Genomic DNA, 24209 nt, shown 5'->3' on the forward strand with positions numbered 1-24209 from the left:
TTAATATCATTACCTCAGAAATTCAAGTTCTAGAAACATACATTTTCGACTGGTCTTGCATGTTTCACAAAATGTTCTTAAACTGTCTGGGTGCCATTGATTTTTTCATTATTTCAAAAAAGATATCCTGACATATTGCAATACATGCTTATAACACCTTCGAGGCAATATTATTTTCAAAATCGGTCGTTTTAGACACCTAGAGTGGCGCTCTGAGTCCACTGTCGGAGTTACTGCACTTGATCGCAGTTCCTTATAGACCTTAGATTAAGCTAGGTCTATACATTTTCATAATCCTTGAGTTGAGAGGAATTCTTTCGTACGGTTTTTTTAAACAAATTGACTATTTTTGAAATTTGACCCCTGTGTTTACCTTTGATCGACCCCTACACTCATTCTCACCACCAGTTTAATGTCAGACTAGCAGATTATTAATAGCCACGACAAACACATAGATTGGAACGTTCCATGCGTGTGCCCTAATAGCGTACTTGAATTCAGCTTACGCCGTTACAATGTTCGGACCTGGCGACATGCATTGCTTATCTGAGCGCACACGGACTCAACTTTTGTGTGTACGCTCGCGCTATTTTCGCTTTTATTTTATTTGTTTATTTTTTTAATTACGCACCCTTACTTATCGTAGACCCCAGAGGAAACTGTATGCCTTCCTTCCGTGTTATTATGATAGCTAAGGTCCCCGTGGCTAACAGACAAACATGGTAGATGGATTTAAAAAAAAAAGGTTTAAGGTTTCGATTATTGGCTCAAAGACTGGTAGATGTCCCATTTACGAGAGACCATCACGATATGCTAATTAGGGTTAGGGCTTAAGCCCTAACCCTAATTAACATATCGTGATGGTCTCTCTTAAATTAGACATTTATCCAAAGACTAATATTACAGCTAATCACTGTCTTGCATTTTAGTCTTGGGCTAGACTGCATGTGGCTCAATTGCAATCATACGTTTGTTAGGAAGAAAACAAAATCGTCTGTGAAGAAGACAACGCACTACTAAACATGCTGACGCTTTATTCTTGACAACCAAAGTATAGAGTTAAGAAATTAGGTGGAACAGAACACTTTCACCATTTATTTTCACTTGTCTATTAATTATTATTTCACAAAATATTCATAATTATTGTCTTGCTAAAAATGTAATATTTGAAAAACGTTTAAAAATTGAGAGGCAACTTTAACTGATTTGAGGTCATCGGAGTATGACTTTATAAATAAAAAATGAAAACATCTAGTCTTAATATCTAAATGTCATCTAAAATTTAAAAAAATAAATAAGAAAAAAAAATCCTCTTCTGCTTCTCCGGTAAATATGTCGCTTGATATTAAAATGCAAGCATTTCATTGAATTATGATGGAAAATGGGGTCGGTTTTGCAAACTGAGTGTGCGCGCGATTCGCATAATATGAAAAATAAAAGGTAAAAAGCAACCACTATTCTATTATACATTCCGATGACAAGCAATTTCCTACGATGAAGCAGTCTCCAATAGTCCTCAATTTAGCGCAGTCCCTGGATCTGTACACAAACGAACAGCATAGACCATACTTATTTGGGTTTATTTGCATTCTCTTTCTTTTGCAGAAATTTTTGAGATCTGAAAAGGGGGTAAAATTTGTTCGCGATGAAATGTTTTTGCATCAGCCCCCCTGACAATTGTTTTTGAACGGTCCCTTAACATACAGCATGTACAGCGTATGTCTCAAAACGTTCGCAATCGGTTGCTAGAATAAGGGTTAATGTTAGGGTTAGGGTATAGGGTTAGGGTTATGGTTAGGGTTATGGTTAGCGAGCCTTATGCTATATTCGGACTAAAGAACCTTATTTATTATTCTGACTAGCGAACCCTCGGACTTTCAGAATTCGGACTAGCGAATGGTAAATTACGTGTTCGGACTAGCGAACCTTCGGACTAAGGAGCCTTTGGACTAGGGAGCCTTCCGACTAGAGAGTTGTCGCCCAAGGACTCTCTTTATTTATTAAAAACATATTTGTCAGTAGAGAGCAGAATAAATAGGTAGCACAATGGATTTCAATCAAATGCATTCAAGCATTGACCGTCATATTAGAATAACAACTCTAAAATCACACATCATACCCATTAGGAAATGAATTTGGAGAAACCCTTCTGTTAATAAAATACTATGCTGAGCCACCAGCCTGGGTGGCTCACGCTGCAGTAATTTCAGATGATTGAGCTCAGTAATACATCAAAGGATGTCTTCCAATTCATGAAAACAAATAGATAATCAGCTTATCGGATTAAAAGCTTAGAGGAATAGTCTTGCTGCTCAGCGAGTGTTTGTAATTATCAGAAGGTTTTCTCCAAATTCATTCTCTAATGCACAAACTACTAATGAAAAAATATGGCTGATAAACTTTATTTCTTGGGGGAAAATTAAAATTGTAACATTTTGTTGAGATATATTATATATTAGCTCCTTATTATTAACAGCATATTCTTTAATCACGCAACCAACCTATCAAAGGACATGCAGCTTCAAAACTGTTGATGGCGGTTGAATCTCGTTCCATTGTTTAGAATAGAAACCAGCTCCAACCGGACGGAACCGGATGGAACCGATGGGCAACCGGCGGTTGATTTCTGAAGCCGTCACCTACCATTTGTTCAACCAATTGCACACAATGACATAGTTAACAAATGTGGTGATGTAATCAAATGACATTACCTACCAATTGTTCTTGAAGCCACAACTTCGAGATTAAATCCGGCTAGGTTGACAGATTCGTCTGTGATAAACGTCATCCAAGCATGTGGTGACGTCACCAGCATTGTCATATCAGGTTGGATAGTGCCTGCAAGTATCTGTAGGCGAAATGAAATTATTGTCAGCAATAGTTTTTAATTAAAGAGAGGGGCCTATCACTGATTTTTATAAAGTTGTTATGCAGAAAAAACACCCTCGAAGCCAATGTTCCGCTGCCGCTTTAGAGTGTGAATTTCATTTAAAAGCCACAGATGAAAAGCCAAGAGCACGACGGTTAATGGAATGGAATAGCAACGGTATGTAGATGAAAAAGAAGCTAAAGGCAAGTCCAATGCTCGAACTCTCGCAGATCGAATTATCGCGGCCATAGACGATGTAGACCGCTCGACCGTCTCACCCACGTTTGTGCACTCCATGCGAATATCGCCAGGTCGATGTCTTACCTCAATAACAGTTGATGAATTTCCAGGATCTAGACCATATCCTATGCGAAGTGTATCACGTAGAGGTTCCAACTCAAATGCTCTAAATATGATCTTGAGGAACGAGTTAAACGGCCCTATAATAGGATATGAGTATGAAAATGCGGCAAATATGTTGGTACGGGGTCTTTTATCATAACACAATATACAGGGTGTCCCAAAAAAAGAGGCCCCTCATTGCGCCTTTTTCTCCTATTTCTGAAACGTTTTTATGCAACTCTCTGAAAAGTATTTTGATATGTAAAGAAACCTTTAATCATTAGCTTTAATAAACCAAAACAATTATATCAATCGGCTCACAACCTTTGACGATATGCCCTTTTGAATATATCTCTGATGCTTACTGCATAATCAGTTGATTGTGATATAAATGAGAATTGTATGTTTAGTGGTCATGTCTTACTAAGCCGCTGGGCATATCTTGCTAGAATAAAGGATATAATCGATTACATTGTTATTATTGCATTTAAACTTACCTAACAATAACCAGAGACAATGGGTATTATTGCTGTATGTTCCTGAATGATTAGCTGATTGTAGTACAGTGGGAGTGTTTAACTCCAAAGGTACATTAGCATTAATGGGACAATCTTCATCTAAGAAAACAAAAATAACAAAACAGTACAATAATACAAATGTGTGATGCTAACCCATCTATAAGCAAATCAACTGCCTGATAAAAAAACATTCCTTTAGAAGTAACAATAACCGATTTACCCAACAGTGGACTTGTTATAGTTAAACCACGTTAGGTAAAAATCCACAATGTTTTTATTTTGTTATTTTTTTGTTTTTTGTTTGTTTGTTTGTTTGTTTGTTTTAAAGAAGCACAACGATTTATAGTGCGCTACGCACAGGCACAACACCTAGTCGCTGATCTACAAACCTTAGCATAATTTACCAGTTGTCACTAACCACTGCGGCCAGTATTAATCCATAAACCATTTTTGCAACTGTAAAAAATCTTGGGCGTTAAATGATGAAGAAACTTGCGAGATGAGGTTGTTGATCGGATCAGTGACATTTAAGAAAGCGCGCGCGAGAGAGAGAGAGAGAGAGAGAGAGTCGCCATTGGCAATATAGGGGAATGAAAAATTATGAAAACGAGCTATTCTATTAAAATACTCACGGCAATTAGCCTCATCCTCTCCTCCCATACAGTCGAAGTTCTCATCACACCTGTATTCATCACTTATACATCGACCATTGCCGCATATGAATTGGTCAGATCTGCATTCTTTCAAAACAAACAGAAATAAAGATCATTCCATTATCTGTACAAGTATTCAAACGTCGCACGATTTTGGCTAAAAGTAGATCCTCAGGAGAACTGATGAAATACCCAAGGCGTTCCATCAAATTAGACCCCATCAAGGGCCATTTCAATTTGATCGCGAGTGTAGCCAGACGGTTAAAAAGATAAAATTGAAGAGATCAGTTGTTAACTGAATGCAGCATACATACCACAAGGTAGTTCATCGGCCTCATTGATGCAATTTACAATACCGTCACATACATTTTGTTGTGTAAGAACACCACTTTGGTCAAAGCAGACGAATACATCTGAAAATATAGTGCAGAGATTTTGTAGACAGATCAGCCCAATAGGTACAGGAGAAATAACACACATTTGACAAGACACAACAGTTGGAAAATAAAAAATTACTTCAGCTAGATCGAATAAGACTACGTGTTGGAAAAAGGGCATATCCACAGTATGATTGGGTTCCTGGGCAGGAGATAGGAACTGGAATAGCTGTGATGCAATGTGAGCACCTCGACCTGAAATATTAACAAAATCGTCTACACATTACATTAAACCTAGCGCCCAGAAGTGTTATATGTTGACAGAATCTCTGTGTTGTAATGAAGAAAAAACTGATAAAGGATTGGATCTTTTTTCAATATATTTTTTTTTAAATTTATTTTTTTAAGCCCTTTACTTCTTTTGTGGTTTCACGAAATTTATTATCCAGAACGGTTTCGGTTTCTTGTTTATCATAGCGTACCATTTGCAGGTTTAGCAAATACATCCAGCCGATAACCTTTTGCAGCACCATGGAAATTTGAGAAGAAAGTCATCCATAACTCTGGCTCATCAGATGCAAATTGAACCTCGGTGCGAACTGTGTCTGTGAGCTCAATTATAAGCCGTGATAAATCTCCTGAAAGACTGCCACTGCCAATAACCAGACGATCACCATACCTGTTAGAATTATAAAAAAAACACATTGAAAAACAATAATATCACTCGAGATGTCATGCGGACAGGTTTTGTCTTTTTGATGAGCCACACTGTGCGTGAGGGCACTAATCCGAACTCGCAAGAGCAGTTATGCTGCTAATGGGAACTATATACATTGTACTTGTCCCTTCAACGGAGTATTTGTTATGATAAAAAGGAGAAAAACATATTAAAGTATAAAAACATTCAAATACTACGTACCTATCTAAATCAAAGTCCATAATTCTAACAATAACCACCGAATCTTCAGGTCCTTCGAATCTCCACCGACAGTACATGTTATTATCATAGTTCTCGGATAATTTGCTGACGTCATTTCATGTACATCGTCGTAAGTGAGGATTACTTTATCTTCCGAAGGGCATTGGCCATCTGTGGACAAAGATTTTATTTCGTGGAATTATGCTTAAGGTTTCTTGTGCATGCACAATTTTTGCCGACACAACTTTCAGCATGTTTGTAAAAAAATTGCAAGGTTACAATGTCATACGACCGTGTAAATATTCCAAATCACTTATCTCTCTTTTTTGTTTATTGAGCCTCATTTATAAATTACTGTCTTAAAGCTATTTTCTTGAGTAGTAAAGGTAGCATTGTGTGTGAATTTTACATCCGAACTAAGTGCTATTCTTTTTTATGGGCATTTTAGTGTCTAAAATGGCCCAAAATGAGGGTTTTTCAATATTGCCGTCCATTTCTAATCGTTGCCTCCATAGACTTTACATGTAAAATAAAAATGCTCATAAAACTTTAATAGCACTTAGTTCTGATGTAAAATTCACACAAAATGCTTTTTGATTGATTACAAAGATAATTTTATACTTTTCATTCGGGGGCTATGTGGAATTTTTTTTAAATGTATTCCTTGTACAATGACATTTCACAATAAAATGTCCATTGGAAACAAAGGTGAAGCAGCCATGGTGTAAGTAGAGAGTCGTAAATAAAATTAGAATGCAGTGAAATGGTACTTAGTACCACAAGTGTTAAGCTATTGGCGTTTTTTGGGCAGTTTTTGCGCCTGATGTAATACTACTAGCTTCGAATACTTTTATTACAACTCCCTGTTGTGGGGTCTTACGCTGGTCTTTAAAAAATGCTTGGCTACCAGTGGTGTTTTGTGGGTGGGTGGGGGTGCTGCAGAAAAGGTTAATGGCAAGTAAAAGGCTCGCGCCCCAAAGCCCCCCCCCATACGCGCATGGCTACGCTACTGGCCACACGGATCTGCTTGTTTTGCTTATTATACTTACCAGTCGTCTTAGGGCATTTAAATAAAGGCACTTAATTTAATGCCCACGTGACCAGATGGGCGCTGCAATGTGTAATTAATTTGCCTATTAATTTTTCAGCAATTTTGATGATATTTGTCTGAAAAATTCCTATCTCTTAGCATTGTAGCACATCTACTGATCACTTGGTGGTCTTTGTATGGCGGCGCCCATGGGTCACGTGGGCATTACATTTAGTGCCTTTAATTTAATACCCTATGGTAACTGCTTACGGCAATTGATTTCATCTTCGCCTTGTTCACAATCAACTTTATTGTCACACACCCTGGACTGGTCTAGACAGCTTGAATTAAAGCATATATACTGGGACTTGTCGCAATCTAAAATGTGTCGGACAAAAAGAGATATTTTCCTGTGGCAATACTCATTTTAATGAGTATTGCCACAGGAAATGAGTATTTAAAAAAAATGATTCTTTGTAAGCGTAGCAATCATGGTAAAGAGACATATACAGAGTTTTAAAAAATAAGAAACAACTGGCAAAGACAGGAAAGGTGAGAGGTCACTTTTTGGTGTGGCTATACCAACTATAAGACCAAAAAAAGAGGCAAACAAACTCTGAAAGGTGTGAGCTGGTCTCGCATGCGATATATTTTAACATAATCAGATACATTAGTCTCTATAAAGGTCATTCAAAATTTCACCCTTTTCCTATTCTTAGATAAATTCAGTAGCGTCGCCAGGTGGCATCAAATTGGCTGAAAAAGCGGTGAAATATTACATACTTTTTTGCATAGGTTTTTGCAACGTTATGATAAACTTTACGTTGCAACAGAAGGTTAAGTTGAAAAAACTAACGTACCTGGTTCATTTGTGGTATCCAATACAGTTATGAATTGGTCAGTTGTAGCCTCTGGTGTATTTAGGCCTAAATTTAAAACAAAACATATTGGTCACCGTTGACTAAGATAATGTTGAGGGACAGATCCCACCCTCAGTATGACCGACAATGGAAGAAGTGAATGGACACGTAAAACAGTGAAAGGAGACCACTAAAGCCTCTTTCCTTTGCTTCAAACTTTCCTATTTAAAGGAAGGTGACCTGATATATTTGGAAAATCAAATTACGTATAACATAAAATTTCATCCCTTTCAAGCACTCATGCAAAAAGAACATGTAAATGTTTTTTGTAAATGTCACTAATTCCTAATGAAATTACCGACATTTATACGGCGTGATATTGGTAGTCTACAGTGTTTTTATTAATGATAATCATCATGATCATTTAATATATTGATTTCATGTGAAAGGCCCTATTTTTCCAACTCAAAGTTTTTTCGAAGATATCATCAAAAAACTACCTAATTAGTCTCAAATGTGGTGTGTCATATTTGAGACTAATTCGGCAGTTTTTTGATGATTTCTTCGGAAATATAACGATTTGGAACGTCAAATTTCAATATGTTTATGAGAAAAATATGAGCTTTCATCTGATACCAAAATCAGCATTTTGCTTTGTTAAAGTGGGGGATGAGATTGTTAATCAGGTTACCCAACTTTAAAGGAATCATTTCTTTTCTTTTATTATGGGTAAGCTATAAGGTCTCTATTCGAGGTACTCATTCTTTGCCTATTAAGGCCCCTGCTCTTTGCGTTTGCCGCACTGTTAAAATGCTATGTAAAAGTTTAAACAGCGCTGATCAATGGTGAACTGAACAGCCAAGTGCTTAGAATATTGTTTAAAAATTCCAAATAAGTTGTTTAATACTTTTTGGTAGGCCACTCCTTGCAATGAAATCAAATCTTGTGCCACCGGCCTCTTTTATTGGTAGAATAACTTACTTCTGACAGTTACGGTAACTGATGTCTGTATTGTTCCCAGACCGCTTAGAGCCACACAGGTGTACTCGCCCGTCTCTTCAATATTGGTCAGCTGAAGGATATTACGGCCAATTGGAAGATCTCCAGTGGTCAGGTCTATACCACCACGAGTCCATTTGACCATCGGCATAGGGTTCCCTGCAGCTACGCATGTTAGGTTCACACTCCCGCCTTGAACTACTTCCATGTTAACTGGCTCGATGGTAAACGTGGGTGGGACTCTTCTTTCTGAAAAACAACAATTAATAATTACATATATATTCCAACGGTAATGCAAGTATGGAGGTAACATTTTGATTAAGTTGAAGTCGCCCTGTGTATGGTCTGATTCTTATGTTGTAAATGTGGTTTCAAAATACCTAAAGAAGAGTGCACACTTATCATCAAAAGTGAATTTTTGATTTCATATTTTAAATGCATGGCATCAGTCATTATGATTATCATATGTGTCACCAGTAAACTTTCATGCTCTCTCAACATAACACAATTATTTTTATTATATCATTCTCATATCAGTTTCATTATTATGAGCTCCAAAATGGCACGAATCTTTTATACTATAATGGAACAACACCACTGCTTTTTTAAAGTATTGAATACTTCTCTACAGGCGTCGAAAATCAAATGTCAGTAGTGTTATCGGTCATTTAAAACATTTAACAAGTCAGTTTCATGGCACGTCATACCCCCTCGTAAAAACGTAAAAAACAGGTGGACATTCACAAACCGTTTGCCATTACAAAGGTGTGAATTCGCAAGAAAAATCATCATTTAACTGTAGACATTTCCAAAACAAATTACATTCTTTTTAAAATACTTGACTGTATTCTTCAGGGGCACCAGGAATTCCAATTTTTATTGATGAAGTGTTTCTTTTTTTTTTTAAATCAATTTGAGCCAGTGAATACCCAACTTCTTTTTTTTTTTTTTTTTTTTTAAGAATTGTTTTCTTAAGGAGTTAATATCTGGAATTATAGCCCAATTTATTCATGATAGAAAACATCTTATTTCAGTTCTTCAACTTTCCATGACGTAATGCCTGAAAAAATACATGAATGGTTGAACCACTCCTTATCTCCAATATACATACCTCTGACATACAAGTTTGCCGAATATGAATATCTTGTTCCAACTGAGGTACTAGCTGCACACTGGTAACTCCCTTGGTCGCTCTCATCAGCATTTTCAATTGTGAGTGTGAATGCTGTGGAATATTGATTAATAGTAACAAAAATATTAAATATTATTGTGGCAAATATCATCTATAATTAAATCCGACTTTAGGTGTTTTATGTGTAATATCTTTGTAACATTTAAGACTGATTCATTATCATTATGCATCATAATAAGATTGTTTGTACACACACAGGGTGCCTTTCCATGCCTCGAAAATTAGCTAAAATTCTATATCCTAAAATTCTGATTTACAAACACAATACATTGAAGCATTTGGTAATATGCTCGGAAAATATCTGTTGACTAGACACCCAAGCTATTGAATACATGAGTACAAAACCCACCCAAGTCATTGGAAAGTGATTTCGAGAACACTAAATTATTTTAATTCCTTCAAGTAGATTTACCTAGACAATAGGGCAAGTTTTACATGCAAATTATTGGGTTATATCATTATATATGCCGGACTTGGGTTGTTTTTATCACATACAAAGACAACAATGTTTGTATGGGAGTACCATTAGTAAGATAATACAACAAAAAAACCCACACATGTATAACCACACACTTTCCTTGATTAAATCCATTTTTTCAAATGTCACTATCCAACAATGAATGTGTTACCAGTCCTGGACTTTGATTGTTCTTTCATACATACTGGATATCAATGAATGTGTTACAAGTCTCAAGTCCTGGACTTGGGTTGTTCCTTCTTACATGCTGGATGTATTCGTTCTTTTATACATATGATAAGTCTATGCATAAACAACAATTTCCCATTCGGCAAAGTAACATTGATCAAAACAATAATGTGCTATATTATTTTTCTATGGCCAGCCTAAACTGAACCTTTTAAACGTGGTATACCACGTCGAGATTTTTTCGACAGGTTTGTGATGATTTCTTCAGAAATATACCGAGTTTGAACGCCTAACTTCAATATGTTAATTAGAAAAATATGAATTTTACCCTGATACAAACACCTGCATTTTTATGGGGTAAATTAGAATGGGGCCGCGCCGGCCGTCACCTTTAATTACTTACTGATTATTATCTAATCCCAACCAGATTATTAATTTATATAAAATTTGCTTCAAAAAATTCAATTTTCCTTAACTGGTCAGGAAAAAAAATATATCTGCTTTTTATATCGAAAACTAAACACTCACTGTTCATTCTTTCTAAACACTTAGACATCAAAATATGGAAAGAACTATCGCGCTTGCATTGCAAACTTTCTGTATGTGCACATTTAAGAGGAAGGGGAAACTTTAGAAATCTTTAGAACACGTAGAGGGCGCTACTTACTATCTGATATATGAACACGATCAGAGCTGGTGTCCACGGGGATCATATTGATGAACCAGAATATATCTGGATCTGGGTTACCGGTGGCAGCACAGCTCATCACAGCCTGGTGATGTTTCTCTACCACGGTAAGACGAGGAGCAACTGTGATTTCTGGAAAACTTCTTGGTATGCTGGATGCTGTGAAAAAGAAAATTATGAAATCAGATTGCAAATATCTGTATGACTATACTTTTCCTATCAATTATACCAGTAAAAAGCACCCAAAGAGGCTATTTTGGGTGCTTTTATAACTAAATAATGGCAACTGAAGTTAGAGGAACAGATGAATGATGGTCCTGTATGCTGTCTTGCAGTAGTACTACTACTAGTAAAATCACCCAAAATCCCACATTTGGGTGCATTGGTAATGCAGAATGTAAATTGGGTGTTATTTACATGATTTGGGTGCTTTTTGGGTGCGGTCAAATGGGTGTTGTTGGGTTAGCATCGGTCTCGGCAACATTCCGACTTCCGACCAGTTTTAAGAAACTGTCCTATAAAGGCTATAAAAACAATCTTCGTGTCCTCCCAATCTTCGTGTCAATTTTAATTCAATGAGTTTGGGTGAATTTAAAAATGCAATTGGTCTGTAAGTTTTGTATAATAATCTGAGCTAGTATTGTTTTGTATCATGTTTAATTCCTTCATTTTGTAATATATATATTTCTTATATTCTTATTATCATGTTTATGTATATATATAAAATCAGGTCTTCCAGGGAGACCAGTACATTTGTATTGATGGAATTTCCTGAATAAATAACGAATAAATAAATATTATAACAGGAAAAACATTATTAATGTAAACATAAATTACACACATTAATAGTAGCATACTTTTTACATGTAATACAGTGGTATATGGTCACACAAAGTAGGTACAGAAAGAGGAACGAAACAGGTGGATTTTGGACGACCCTTTTTTCCCCATAACTTTGGTATTCCTGGTCCTACAGAGGTGGTTGACCCCTCATTTTAAAACTTTTTCAATTATCTATAATAATAATGTAAATAGAAAAGGTTTTAATCAACTTCAAAATGTCATGAAAAATGCTAGGTAAGATGAGGAGAAACTGTGATTTCTGGAAAACTTCTTGGTATGTTAGATGCTGTGAAAAAGAAAACATATGAAATCAGATTGCAAATATCTGTATGACTATACTTTTCCTATCAATTATTAAAATTATTCATGTTACAACTGAAAACTGAAAATTGAATATTTAAGCCTTTAACCAAAATAGCTCAATCCACAGAAGAGCTCTAATATGCTTAAATATCTGATACATACTTTTGAGCACTATTTCCTGAAATCAGTATTAAAATAGTCCTTGTTTGTCTGTATTCCTCTCAATTGCTAGGTTTTTATAGTTTATATTTAGACAGCAAATTTAAGAAAATATAGTTACTCTTTTTCATTTAATGCTATCAACTGAAGATACCATCTGAGAAGAAAAGTCAGACTAATGATTCTCTTTTCCGATATTGGAAAAAGATTGAGCATGCAAGTTACTTACAGGGGAATACATGCAGGTTGGCTGATGTTGTCGCTGAACCTTCAGAATTTGTAGCGACACACGAGTACTGTGAATTGTCCCTTGTTCTCAGTGGTTCGATCCATAAAATGGATCCATTTGGTATGGGCATGATTGTATATCTTGTGTTGGATGCTTTGCTGTTTCCTTTCATCCATTCAAATGTAGGGACAGGGTGCCCGGATGCTTTGCATATAAAGGCGATGGGATGGTCCTCCAAGCCACTCTCATCTCGTAGCTCTTGAGTTACCACCGGTGGATCTAAAATAAGTGAAAAACAAAATATATAGAAACTAATTAAAGTTTATTTGTACACGGTACAGTGTTCTTCCCTTTCTGTCCTTTAATATTTCATTTGAGAATGTATATAAATGTGATAATTCTTGGCATTTTCAGATATGAAAAGGGACCATATGAATTTTGACCCGGGATGACCTCACTTGTTGATTCTGATATAAAATATGAGACAGTTATTTAAACAAGTCTGTTTCCTCTGTAAAGAAACTTTAAGCCTTGTTTTCGAAATTCTGATTTTGTGTGATAGCCCACCATGCCTCCTTAAGCCTCACATCGGAACGAACATTGAATGTTGTTGTTCATTTTAATTGATTTTGTCAAAACAGCGTTAGCGCTATAACACATTACGACCTTACTTGTTGAATCTATCACAACATTAATGTATCAAAATATTCATACTTTAGATAACTTCCAGTGAATTAATTCCCGATGTTCTGATCACATACATACCTTGCCATAGACACCCAAAGAGCTCCACCCTCATACACACCGTTGTGACCATCTCTACTACAGGGACAATCCTGACTTTGGTGGCTATCATGGCTGGGCTTAGGTCCACTGTCTTGATGGTCTGTGTGTCCGTGTTACCATCAAATACCTACGAAATTTAAAACAAATAATAATAGACAAGATGTAATAATGTTATGAAAAGTGAGAAGAATAAAGTACAAACTGTAGTTAAAAGAATAAACAATTTGAAACGGTACAAGATGATAATCACGAGAAGTAATGCGTGAAAAATGGGGGAAGAGAGACGTAAAACAAGAGGAAGAATATAAGTGGAAGAAAAAGGAAGAAATAGAAAAAGTAAACATGATGGGTGTGCACTGCTATATGACTTTCGGTTTCATACGCAATGGATTTGGAAACAGAAAACAAAACAAAAACTTACTGTTTCTAAACTTTGATCTGCATATTTCATCCAACTCCCATCATTCGTTGTGTATTCCAAACGGAACTTCCTAACGTATTCCCTACCAAGGCCGTAATTCCAACGGCCCTGTATGGAAACGGCAGTTATCATGGTCATGTTGATGAGGTTTATCTCTAGGTACTCGTATCCACCCGTGTTCTCTGGTCGTACGCTGACTGGACACCAGGCCCCGCCACCGAGGTTTAAATTTAATCTAGGAGAGAGGAATACATAAAAAAGTATGTACAAAGTAAATTATTCTTAGATTTTAAATGTCTTTAAAAGAATTTCATGATGCTCTGTATTTTTACGAGTTCCTCGTAGTTCTTATCAAAGCGTGTATTAGTGTGGATATACTTTATGGGAATCGAACCCATTATAACTTAGTATATTGACATTTGTCATTCTAATTCATACTTAGCCATTACCTCTAATTACTTTACCAGCAATCAGCAGTACACAGTTTAAAATATATATTTTTAACAGAACGGCTAAAGAAAATGGTAAAAACAGCATAGGTAAACTGATCCAAAAATATACGTTATTCACTTGCAAATATCTACAAAATCGGAAGTAATTATTTTTTTACCAACACTCAAGAATAAATTTGTGGCTGAGAAATTGCATTTTAAATTCACAATATGATGTACAATGGAATGATTACTGTACACAAAAAACAAAAGCAATACAAAAAAGAAGTTGTGCCGCAATTCCGTATCCAATGTGAAATATATGTCTTAATTAGAGGTCTAGTGTTACCTACTTCAAATAATATAGAAAACAGGAATTAAATTGTTATATGTGTCGTTTTTTCTAAAATTTACACACATCAAAAAGCTTATTTCTCTGTCTCGATTTTAAGTACCTTGCATTTTGCGGGCCGTACGTTTGTGGATCATCACCGTACACAGAGCTTGCTGCTAATTGACTGTCTGGTAGCCGTCTGTCACTCATGCCGAGACTTGAACGACATGTTTCTTTAAAAACAAACATACAAAAGAAACAATAAATGTTTACATATACTATTCATTAAACAGGAAATCCTAAATGGATACAATTTGGACAATCTGGTACCATATCCAGTGGCGTCGCCAGGCTAAGATATTACCAACATGTTTGCTGAGAAAAAGCGATGAAACAACACATACTTTAAGTAATGACAAACTTTACATTGCAACATAATATGCTAATCTGAGAGATGAGTAGATGAGTATGTGGTACCCAATAAAGCCATGAATGGTTCATTCGTAGCCTGCTGTGTTGTTAGGCCTGCATTGGAAATAAATTGTTCATCTTTTACTAAAAATGGGCTGAACGGGGGAAAGGGGGTCAGGCCTAGCCCAGTGACTGATCTTTTCCTCCTTTGGGATGCTGGCCATCGTGATATTTTTGTTTAGTTTTTACCCCTTGAAAGATGACTTTCTCCCGTGCCCTTGTGAAAATATTATGGCTACGCTACTGCATGCATAATATTAAATTTGTTATGTGCCCTTAGCTAAACATAGAGTCATCCTCATGGGATTGATGTATTGTGAAAACGATTTCTAAAACATTTGCCCGTTAACATGTTACTTCTAAGCATGTTTATAATTTGAAATGAATTCTTACATGCGATTTGACAGGCCTCATTTACACCCACAATTGCTCTACAGGATTAATCTTGTTTGCATATGTGCAAATATTACTGAGTTACTGAGTAAATGTGTTGAAAATACCTAAAAATATTGTCAAACGTACTGGAAATAGCCAGATTTTTCTGTTAAAGATTTGCAGTTCATCTTATGGTTTGTCACAAATCAAATCACATCTTGTGCCATAGGTCTGTTTGATTGGTAGAATAACTCACTTCTGACAGTTACGGTAACTGATGTCTGTATTGTTCCCAGACTGCTCATAGCCACACAGGTGTACTCTCCTGTCTCTTCAATATTGGTCAGCTGAAGGACATTCCGGCCAATTGGCAGCTCTCCAGTGGTCAGGTCCATACCACCGTGGGTCCATTTGACCATTGGTATAGGGTTTCCTTCAGCTACGCATGTTAGGTTGACACTCCCGCCTGGAACTACTTCCATGTTAACCGGCTCGATTGTAAACGTGGGTGGAACTCTTCTTTCTGAAATAAAGTTAATCATTTCATAATTATGGAGGTAAATTGTTGCTTCAGTTGAAGTCACTCTGTAGTCTGTGTTTGGTCTGACTCTTATGTTGTAAACATGGATCCAAAATACCTAAAGACATACGCAGACTGATAATCAAAAGTGAATTTTTATTTCATATTATACATGCATGAAAGCCAGTCACTATACTTATCATATGTGTCACCAGTAAACTTTTATTACATGCTCTGTCTGCATAACGCAATGGTTAAACAACACAAGGTTCATTAATCCTATTATATCATTCTCATATCAGCTCCACTATTTTATGAGCTCCAAAATTGCACCCTTCTTTTACCAATAGACTACATGGAACAATATAACCATTTTTTTTTAAATCATCGAAGTACCTCACTTCAAGTAGTGTTATCGATCATTTAAAAAATTGTAACATCATGGTCTATTAAAGACATTATTGACACCCCCTCGTAAAGACGTAAAGAAGACATGGACATTTAAAAACCGTTTGCATTTTTTTACCGTTTTCGTAAGAAAAAGCATAATTTATCAGTGGACATTTCCAAAACAAACTACATTCTTTTTAAAATTACTGCAAATTACCCAAAATGTTGCCGGTCTTCTTCAGGGGCATGGGGAATTCTATATAATTTTTATTGACGAAGTGTTACTTACATTGGGAGGTCTCATTTGTTTTTCAAATCAATTCGAGCCAGGAATTCCAATTTGTTTTTTTGGTTTCATGAATATCTGAAATTATAGCTCAATATACATTACACATGATAGAAAACATCTTATTTATTTCTGTATTTCAACTTTCCATGAGGTAAAAAATGCCTGAAAAAATACATGAATGGTTGTTCCGCTCCATATCCCCAATAAGCATACCTCTGACATACAAGTTTGCCGAATATGAATATCTTGTTCCAGCTGAGTTACTAGCCGCACACTGGTAGCTCCCCTGGTCGCTCTCATCAGCATTATCAATTGTGAGTGTGAATGCTGCGGAATAATAATAATAAATAATAATATTAATAAAAATAATAAAGATTATTATGGCAAGTACCTCACTTCACCTCACCTCACCTCACAGGCTGTGGCACCAACTGTCGAATGTAGCCCTCCTCGGGTAGCTTCCATTTACTTCTGTTCTGTGCTTCTCTTGCCCAGGTTGTACCCAAATAGGATGTGAGATCATCACGCCATCTTCGTTTTTGTCTTCCTCTTCTTCCCTTTCCTGTTCTTGGCTGCTATTTTGTTAACCTCTTTGTCTATCTATTGTCATCTCTACGGGCTACGTGTCCCGCCCATCTCCACTTTGCCTCTTTGATTCTTTCAATGATATCTTTGGCATTTGTTTTGTCCCTAATTTCCACATTCTTTATACTTTGTCACGTATGGTGATTTGTAGTTATATTTCTCGAGTTTTTGTTCCAAAAACTTGGTTGTTGTCCAGATTTCACGGGAGGTTTCACAACCATATATCATTGTAGGTAATACACACTGGTTGAAGACTCTCGTCCTCAGTGTCATTGGCAATCTTTTGTCACATATGATTTATTTGTGTCTGCCAGCCAGCCTTTATTCTTAAACATGACTTCTTCTCGTGTTGTATGCAATCTTCACTGTCGGGCCTAGATGCCTTTCTACATATTTTATCTGAATTGTCAGAATATGGCAAGTACCATGTATAATTAAATCCGACGTTAAATACTTGATAAGTTTGTGGCATTTAAAATGGATGCATCATCATTATGCACATATCAAATGCAACCCCGGCCCCTGGGTACACGGGGATGGCCGGGTAGTGGACCGTGAATTTTGGGTTAAAAATTTCAAGTCCCGGGTAAACATACATGTGAAGATCTTAATGATAAACCTGTTCTTAATATACCATGTATTTCATATGATTTTGTTGACAAAGAAATTCGCTCCATGAGCATTAAAAAGGCGGTAGGTCTGGATGATGTCAGTTGCAAGATCCTGAAACTGGCTCGTCCAGTCATTGTTAAAAGTTTAACTTATATAATGAATCTTTCTTTGTCAAAGGGGATATTTCCTACTTTGTGGAAAGAAGCCAAAGTGATCCCTTTGCATAAAGGAGGTGATCTTGATAACACCAATAATTACAGGCCAATTTCCATCCTACCTGTAATAAGTAAGATCATTGAAAGGGCTATGCATAATCATGTTTACTCTTTTTAAATCGAAATGGTATCTTAAATGTTCATCAATCAGGATTTCGTCCTGGTCATTCTACCGAGACTGCTCTTGTTGACATGGTTGACGATTGGCTGACGAGCATCAACAGCGGTGAAATGACTGGTGTTGCCTTTATCGACCTTAGAAAAGCGTTCGACACCGTAAATCATGATATTTTGCTTAGAAAGCTCCATTATATTGGGGCATCTGAAGATACAGTTAAATGGTTTGCATCGTATTTATCTTGTAGAAAGCAAAGAGTTACTTTTAAGGGTATTGTCTCTGATTCTCTTGAAATAAAAGTTGGTGTTCCCCAGGGCAGTATATTGGGCCCATTATTATTTTTGATTTTTATCAATGATATGCCAAATGTAATATCACATGGGAAAATATCTATGTACGCAGACGATACCACTCTGTCTGTCAGTGGTACTGATACTGATATTATTTCTAAAAAGCTCACTGACGATCTTTCTGCAATTAAGGCATGGTTAAATGTAAACAAATTGTTTCTTAATACTGATAAGACAAATGTTATGCTCATTGGTAGTGAGCCTAAGTTTCGTAATGATAAATGCTCTGCTTTTTCAGTTTCCATTGATGATCAAATGTCTTGGTGTAAAGATAGATTCTAAATTACTTTGGCACGATCATGTTAATTCAGTCATACAGAAATTATTTTGTAAAATAGGACTCTTGAGACGTCTAAAAACATTTCTTGACGTTCGCACTCTTAATGTTTTATATAAGGCTCTTATCCAACCGCAGTTCGACTATTGCAGTGTAGTTTGGTTTGGTCGCTTCAATGAAGATGTACGTAAATTATGTGTTTTACAAAAGCGATGTGCTAGAATAATATTGCGTGCCAACTACCTTACGTCTTCTGATATAATGTTTCCTATATTAGGATGGGAATCACTTCCAACTCGTGCAATATATTTCAAATCACTGTTAATGTTTAAATGTCTTAACGATATATCACCACAGTACCTTATCAACAGGTTTTCTTATGTACATGAAAAGCATAATGTGAACACCAGACAAGCTGCGTCCAATTTATTGGCTCTACCGCCTTGCACAAATGGTTATGACACTGGGTACTTTAAATCATCTTTTTCATACAGTGGGGTTGAGGTTTGGAATAAATTGAGTAATGATGTAAGAAGTTGAAAATTGTATATATTTCTGTATTTTAATTTTGTATCTAATAGTTGTATATTTTATATAAATTGCATGTAGTAAATTGTTGCATTTTAATGTTATGTAAATGTATTGCAGGGCCCCGTGTAAGACCAGCTATCGGCTGAATTGGGCTACCCTGGATAAATATGAATAAAAATAAATAAATAAATAACACCTGACCATTCCCGGACCCTCCCGGGAAAAATCTTGAGCCACTCCCGGGGCCAATTCTCGGGGTTTGGGCCGACGTCAATTCTTATACACACAGGCTACCCCCGGGACAAATATTCTGGAATCACATACAAAGACAACAATGTTTGGGAGTACCATTAGTAAGATAATACAAATTATATAAAGCATAAACATGTATGTAATAAGCACACTGCCATGTAATATAACCACACACTTTCCTTGATTAACTATCGCTTGCTTTGCCAACTTTCTGTATGTGCTCATGTAAGAGGAAGGGGAAACTGGAAATCTATAGAACACGTAGAGGGCGCTACTTACTATCTGATATATGAATGCGATCAGAGCTGGTGTCCACAGGGAGCATATTAACGAGCCAGAGTATTTCTGGATCTGGGGTACCGGTGGCAGCACAGCTCATCACAGCCTGGCGATGTTTCTCTACTACGGTAAGACGAGGAGAAACTGTGATTTCTGGAAAACTTCTTGGTATGCTGGATGCTGTGAAAAAGAAATATATGAAATCAGATTGCAAATATCTGTATGACTATACTTGTCCTATCAATTATTAATATTATTCGATATGCATGTTACAACTGAAAACTGAAAATTGAATATTCAAGCGCTTAACCAAAATAGATCAATCCACAGAAGAGCTCTAATATGCTTAAATATCTGATACATACTTTTGAGCACTATTTCCCGAAATCATTATTAAAATAATTCTTGTTTAGCTGTATTCCTTTCAATTGCTAGGTTTTTACAGTTAAATTTATTCAGGAAATTAAGACATAGAGTTACTCTCCACTGATTGGTGCTATCAATCAAATGAAGATAGCATTTGAGAAGAAAAGTCCGACTAATAATTATCTTTTCCTATATTGGAAAAAGATTGAGCATACAAGTTACTTACATGGAAATACATGCAGGTTGGCCGATGTTGTCGCAGAACCTTCAGAATTTGTAGCGACACACGAGTACTGTGAATTGTCCCTTGTTCTCAGTGGTTCGATCCATAAAATGGATCCATTTAGTATGGGCATGATTGTGTATCTTGTGTTGGATGTTTTGCTGTTTCCTTTCATCCATTCAAATGTAGGGGCAGGGTGTCCGGATGCTTTGCATATAAAGGCGATGGGATGATCCTCCAAACCACTCTCATCTCGTAGCTCTTGCGTTATCACCGGTGGATCTAAAATAAGTGAAAAACAAAATTATATAGAAACTAATTAAAGTTGATTTTTACACGTAACAATGTTCTCCCCTTTCTGGCCTTTAATATTTCATTCGAGAATGTATATAAATGTGATAATTCTTGGCATTTTCAGATATGAAAAAAGGGACCCATATGAATTTTGAACCGGGACGACCTCACTTGTTGAATCTGATATAAAATATGGGACAGTTAATTAAAAAGTCTGTTTCCTCTGTAAAGAAACTTTAAATCTTGTTTTCGAAATTCTGATTTTGTGTGATAGCCCACCATGCCTCCTTACGCCTCACATAGGAACGAGAATTGAATGTTGTTGTTCATTTTAATTGATTTTGTCAAAACAGCATTAGCGACACATTAAACACATTACGACCTTACTTGTTGAATCTGTCACAACATTAATGTATTAAAATATTCATACTTTAGATAACTTTCAGTGAATTAATTCCTGATGTTCTGATCACATACATACCTTTCCATAGACATCCAAAGAGCTCCACCCTCATACACACCGTTGTGACCATCTCTACTACAGGGACAATCCTGACTTTGGTGGCTATCATGGCTGGGCTTAGGTCCACTGTCTTGATGGTCTGTGTGTCCGTGTTACCATCAAATACCTACGAAATTTAAAACAAATAATAATAGACAAGATGTAATAATGTTATGAAAAGTGAGAAGAATAAAGTACAAACTGTAGTTAAAAGAATAAACAATTTGAAACGGTACAAGATGATAATCACGAGAAGTAATGCGTGAAAAATGGGGGAAGAGAGACGTAAAACAAGAGGAAGAATATAAATGGAAGAAAAAGGAAGAAATAGAAAAAGTAAACACGATGGATGTGCACTGCTATATGACTGTCAGCTTCATACGCGAAGGCTTTGGAAACAGAAAACAAAACAAAAACTTACTGTTTCTAAACTTTGATCTGTATATTTCATCCATCTTCCATCATTCGTTGTGTATTCCAAACGGAACTTCCTAACGTATTCCCTACCAAGGCCGTAATTCCAACGGCCCTGTATGGAAACGGCAGTTATCATGGTCATGTTGATCAGGTTTATCTCTAGGTACTCATATCCACCCGTGTTCTCTGGTCGTACGCTGACTGGACACCAGGCCCCGCCACCGAGGTTTAAATTCAATCTAGGAGAGAAGAATAAATACAAAAGTATATACAAAGTTAGTTATTCTCAGATTTTAAATGTCCTTAAAAGAATTTCATGTTGCTCTGTATTTTTACGAGTTCCTCGTAGTTCTTACCAAAGCGTGTATTATTGTGGATATACTTTATGGGAATCGAACCCATTATAACTAATTACATTGACATTTTTCATTCTAATTCATACTTAGACATTACCTCTAATTTCTTTACCAGCAATCAGTAGTACACAGTTTAAAATATATTTGTTTTAACAAAACGGCTAAAGAAAATGGTAAAAACAGCATAGGTAAACTGATCCAAAAATATACGATATTCTAGGCCATACAAAATATTGTAATGCAAAAGAACTGCCAAGCTAATCACTTGCAAATATCTACAAAATCGGAAGTAATTATTTTTTACCAACACTCAAGAATAAATTTGTGGCTGAGAAACTGCATTTTAAATTCACAATATGATGTACAATGGAATGAGTTTTGTACACAAAAACAAAAGCAATACAACATCAAGTTGTGCCGCAATTCTGCATCCAGTGTGAAATATATGTCTTAATTAGAGGTCTAGTGTTAGCTACTTCAAATAATATAGAAAACAGGAATTAAATTGTTATATTGTCAAATTTACACACATCAAAAAGCTTATTTCTCTGTCTCGATTTTAAGTACCTTGCATTTTGCGGTCCGTACGTTTGTGGATCATCACCGTACACAGAGCTAGCTGCTAGCTGGTTATTTGATATCCGTCTGTCACTCATGCCGAGACTTGAACGACACGTTCCTTTAAAAACAATCATACGAAAGAAACAATAAATGTTTGCATATAATATTCATTAAACATCCTAAATGGATACAATTTATCCAGTGGCGTCGCCAGGCTAAGATATTACCAACATGTTTGCAGAGAAAAAGCGATGAAACAACACATACTTTAAGTAATGACAAACTTTACATTGCAACATAATATGCTAATCTGAGAGGAACAACGTACCTGGATCATTTGCCATTAAGACTTCTGTGGTAGATGAGTATGTGGTCCCCAATAAAGCCATGAATGGTTCAGTCGTAGCCTGCTGTGTTGTTAGGCCTGCATTGGAAATAAATTGTTCATCTTTTACTAAAAATGGGCTGAACGGGGGAAAGGGGGTCAGGCCTAGCCCAGTGACTGATCTTTTCCTCCTTTGGGATGCTGGCCATCGTTTTTTTTTTTTTTAGCTTTTTCCCCTTGAAAGATGACTTTCTCCCGTGCCCTTGTGAAAATGTTATGGCTACGCTACTGCATGCATAATATTAAATTTAGTATGTGCCCTTAGCTAAACATAGAGTGATCCTCATGGGATTGATGTATTGTGAAAACGATTTCTAAAACATTTTACCGTTAACAAGTTACTTCTAAGCATGTTTATAATTTGAAATTAATTCTTACATGCGATTTGACAGGCCTCATTTACAACCACAATTGCTCTACAGGATTAATCTTGTTTGCATATGTGCAAATATTACTGAGTTACTGAGTAAATGTGTTGAAAATACCTAAAAATATTGTCAAACGTACTGGAAATAGCCAGATTTTTCTGTTAAAGATTTGCTGTTCATCTTATGGTTTGTCACAAATCAAATCAAATCTTGTGCCATAGGCCTGTCCCGGAGGCCTGTTTGATTGGTAGAATAACTCACTTCTGACAGTTACGGTAACCGATGTCTGTATTGTTCCCAGACTGCTCATAGCCACACAGGTGTACTCTCCCGTCTCTTTAATATTGGTCAGCTGAAGGATATTACGGCCGATAGGCAGCTCTCCAGTGGTCAGATCCACACCGCCGTGTGTCCATTTGACCATCGGCATAGGGTTCCCTGCAGCCACGCATGTTAAGTTGACACTCCCGCCTGGAACTATTTCCATGTTAACCGGATCGATTGTAAACGTGGGTGGAACTCTTCTTTCTGAAATAAAGTTAATCATTTCATAATAAGGAGGTAAATTGTTGCTTCAGTTGAAGTCACCCTGTAGTCTGTGTATGGTCTGACTCTTATGTTGTAAACATGGATTCAAAATACCTAAAGACATACGCAGACTGATCCTCAAAAGTGAATTTTTATTTCATATTATCGTACATGCATGGAAGCCAGTCACTTATACTTATCATAATTATGTGTCACCAGTAAACTTTTATTACATGCTCTCATAACGCAATGGTTAAACAACACAAGGTCCATTAATCCTATTATATCATTCTCATATCAGCTCCACTATTATGAGCTCCAAAATTGCGCCCGTCTTTCACCAATA

At 36.3% G+C, this 24209-nt stretch overlaps 2 protein-coding genes across 2 annotated transcripts; both read right to left on the minus strand.

The window, feature by feature from the left end:
- Window positions 1–5332: 5332 nt before the first annotated feature.
- On the minus strand, window positions 5333–23793 carry LOC140162184 (uncharacterized). The gene is made up of 13 exons (XM_072185452.1): window positions 23597–23793; window positions 22911–23006; window positions 22589–22700; window positions 13835–14069; window positions 13393–13540; window positions 12628–12906; window positions 11073–11252; window positions 9679–9792; window positions 8550–8816; window positions 7569–7634; window positions 6979–7086; window positions 5679–5849; window positions 5333–5438 (listed from the first exon to the last, which is right to left on the minus strand). Exons 1-12 carry the CDS (start codon window positions 23763–23765, stop codon window positions 5683–5685), a joined length of 1941 nt encoding a protein of 646 aa, XP_072041553.1. The 5' UTR covers window positions 23766–23793; the 3' UTR covers window positions 5333–5438; window positions 5679–5682.
- Window positions 15652–22088, minus strand: LOC140163255 (receptor-type tyrosine-protein phosphatase S-like). Its single transcript, XM_072186653.1, has 7 exons — window positions 22081–22088; window positions 21670–21904; window positions 21228–21375; window positions 20456–20734; window positions 19864–20043; window positions 16858–16971; window positions 15652–15968 (listed from the first exon to the last, which is right to left on the minus strand). The coding sequence occupies exons 1-7, from the start codon at window positions 22086–22088 to the stop codon at window positions 15652–15654; spliced, it is 1281 nt and encodes a 426-aa protein (XP_072042754.1).
- Window positions 23794–24209: the final 416 nt, after the last annotated feature.

This window comes from Amphiura filiformis, chromosome 10 (genome assembly GCF_039555335.1).
Source record: "Amphiura filiformis chromosome 10, Afil_fr2py, whole genome shotgun sequence".
NCBI classification, from domain to species: domain Eukaryota; kingdom Metazoa; phylum Echinodermata; class Ophiuroidea; order Amphilepidida; family Amphiuridae; genus Amphiura; species Amphiura filiformis.

What these genes read in the sequence shown, in the direction of transcription:
- LOC140163255 (XM_072186653.1), bottom strand. An exon ending in TCGCATTCATATATCAGATA is followed by an intron (nt 16,972 to 19,863) that starts GTAAGTAGCGCC and finishes ATTATTCCGCAG; the next exon opens with CATTCACACTCACAATTGAT. An exon ending in GGCAAACTTGTATGTCAGAG is followed by an intron (nt 15,969 to 16,857) that starts GTATGCTTATTG and finishes ACTTTATTTCAG; the next exon opens with AAAGAAGAGTTCCACCCACG.
- LOC140162184 (XM_072185452.1), bottom strand. Translation starts at nt 23,765, where the DNA reads ATGCCGATGGTCAAATGGACACACGGCGGTGTGGATCTGACCACTGGA. An exon ending in GGTTACCGTAACTGTCAGAA is followed by an intron (nt 23,007 to 23,596) that starts GTGAGTTATTCT and finishes TTTCCAATGCAG; the next exon opens with GCCTAACAACACAGCAGGCT. An exon ending in TACGGACCGCAAAATGCAAG is followed by an intron (nt 14,070 to 22,588) that starts GTACTTAAAATC and finishes CCTCTCTCCTAG; the next exon opens with ATTAAATTTAAACCTCGGTG.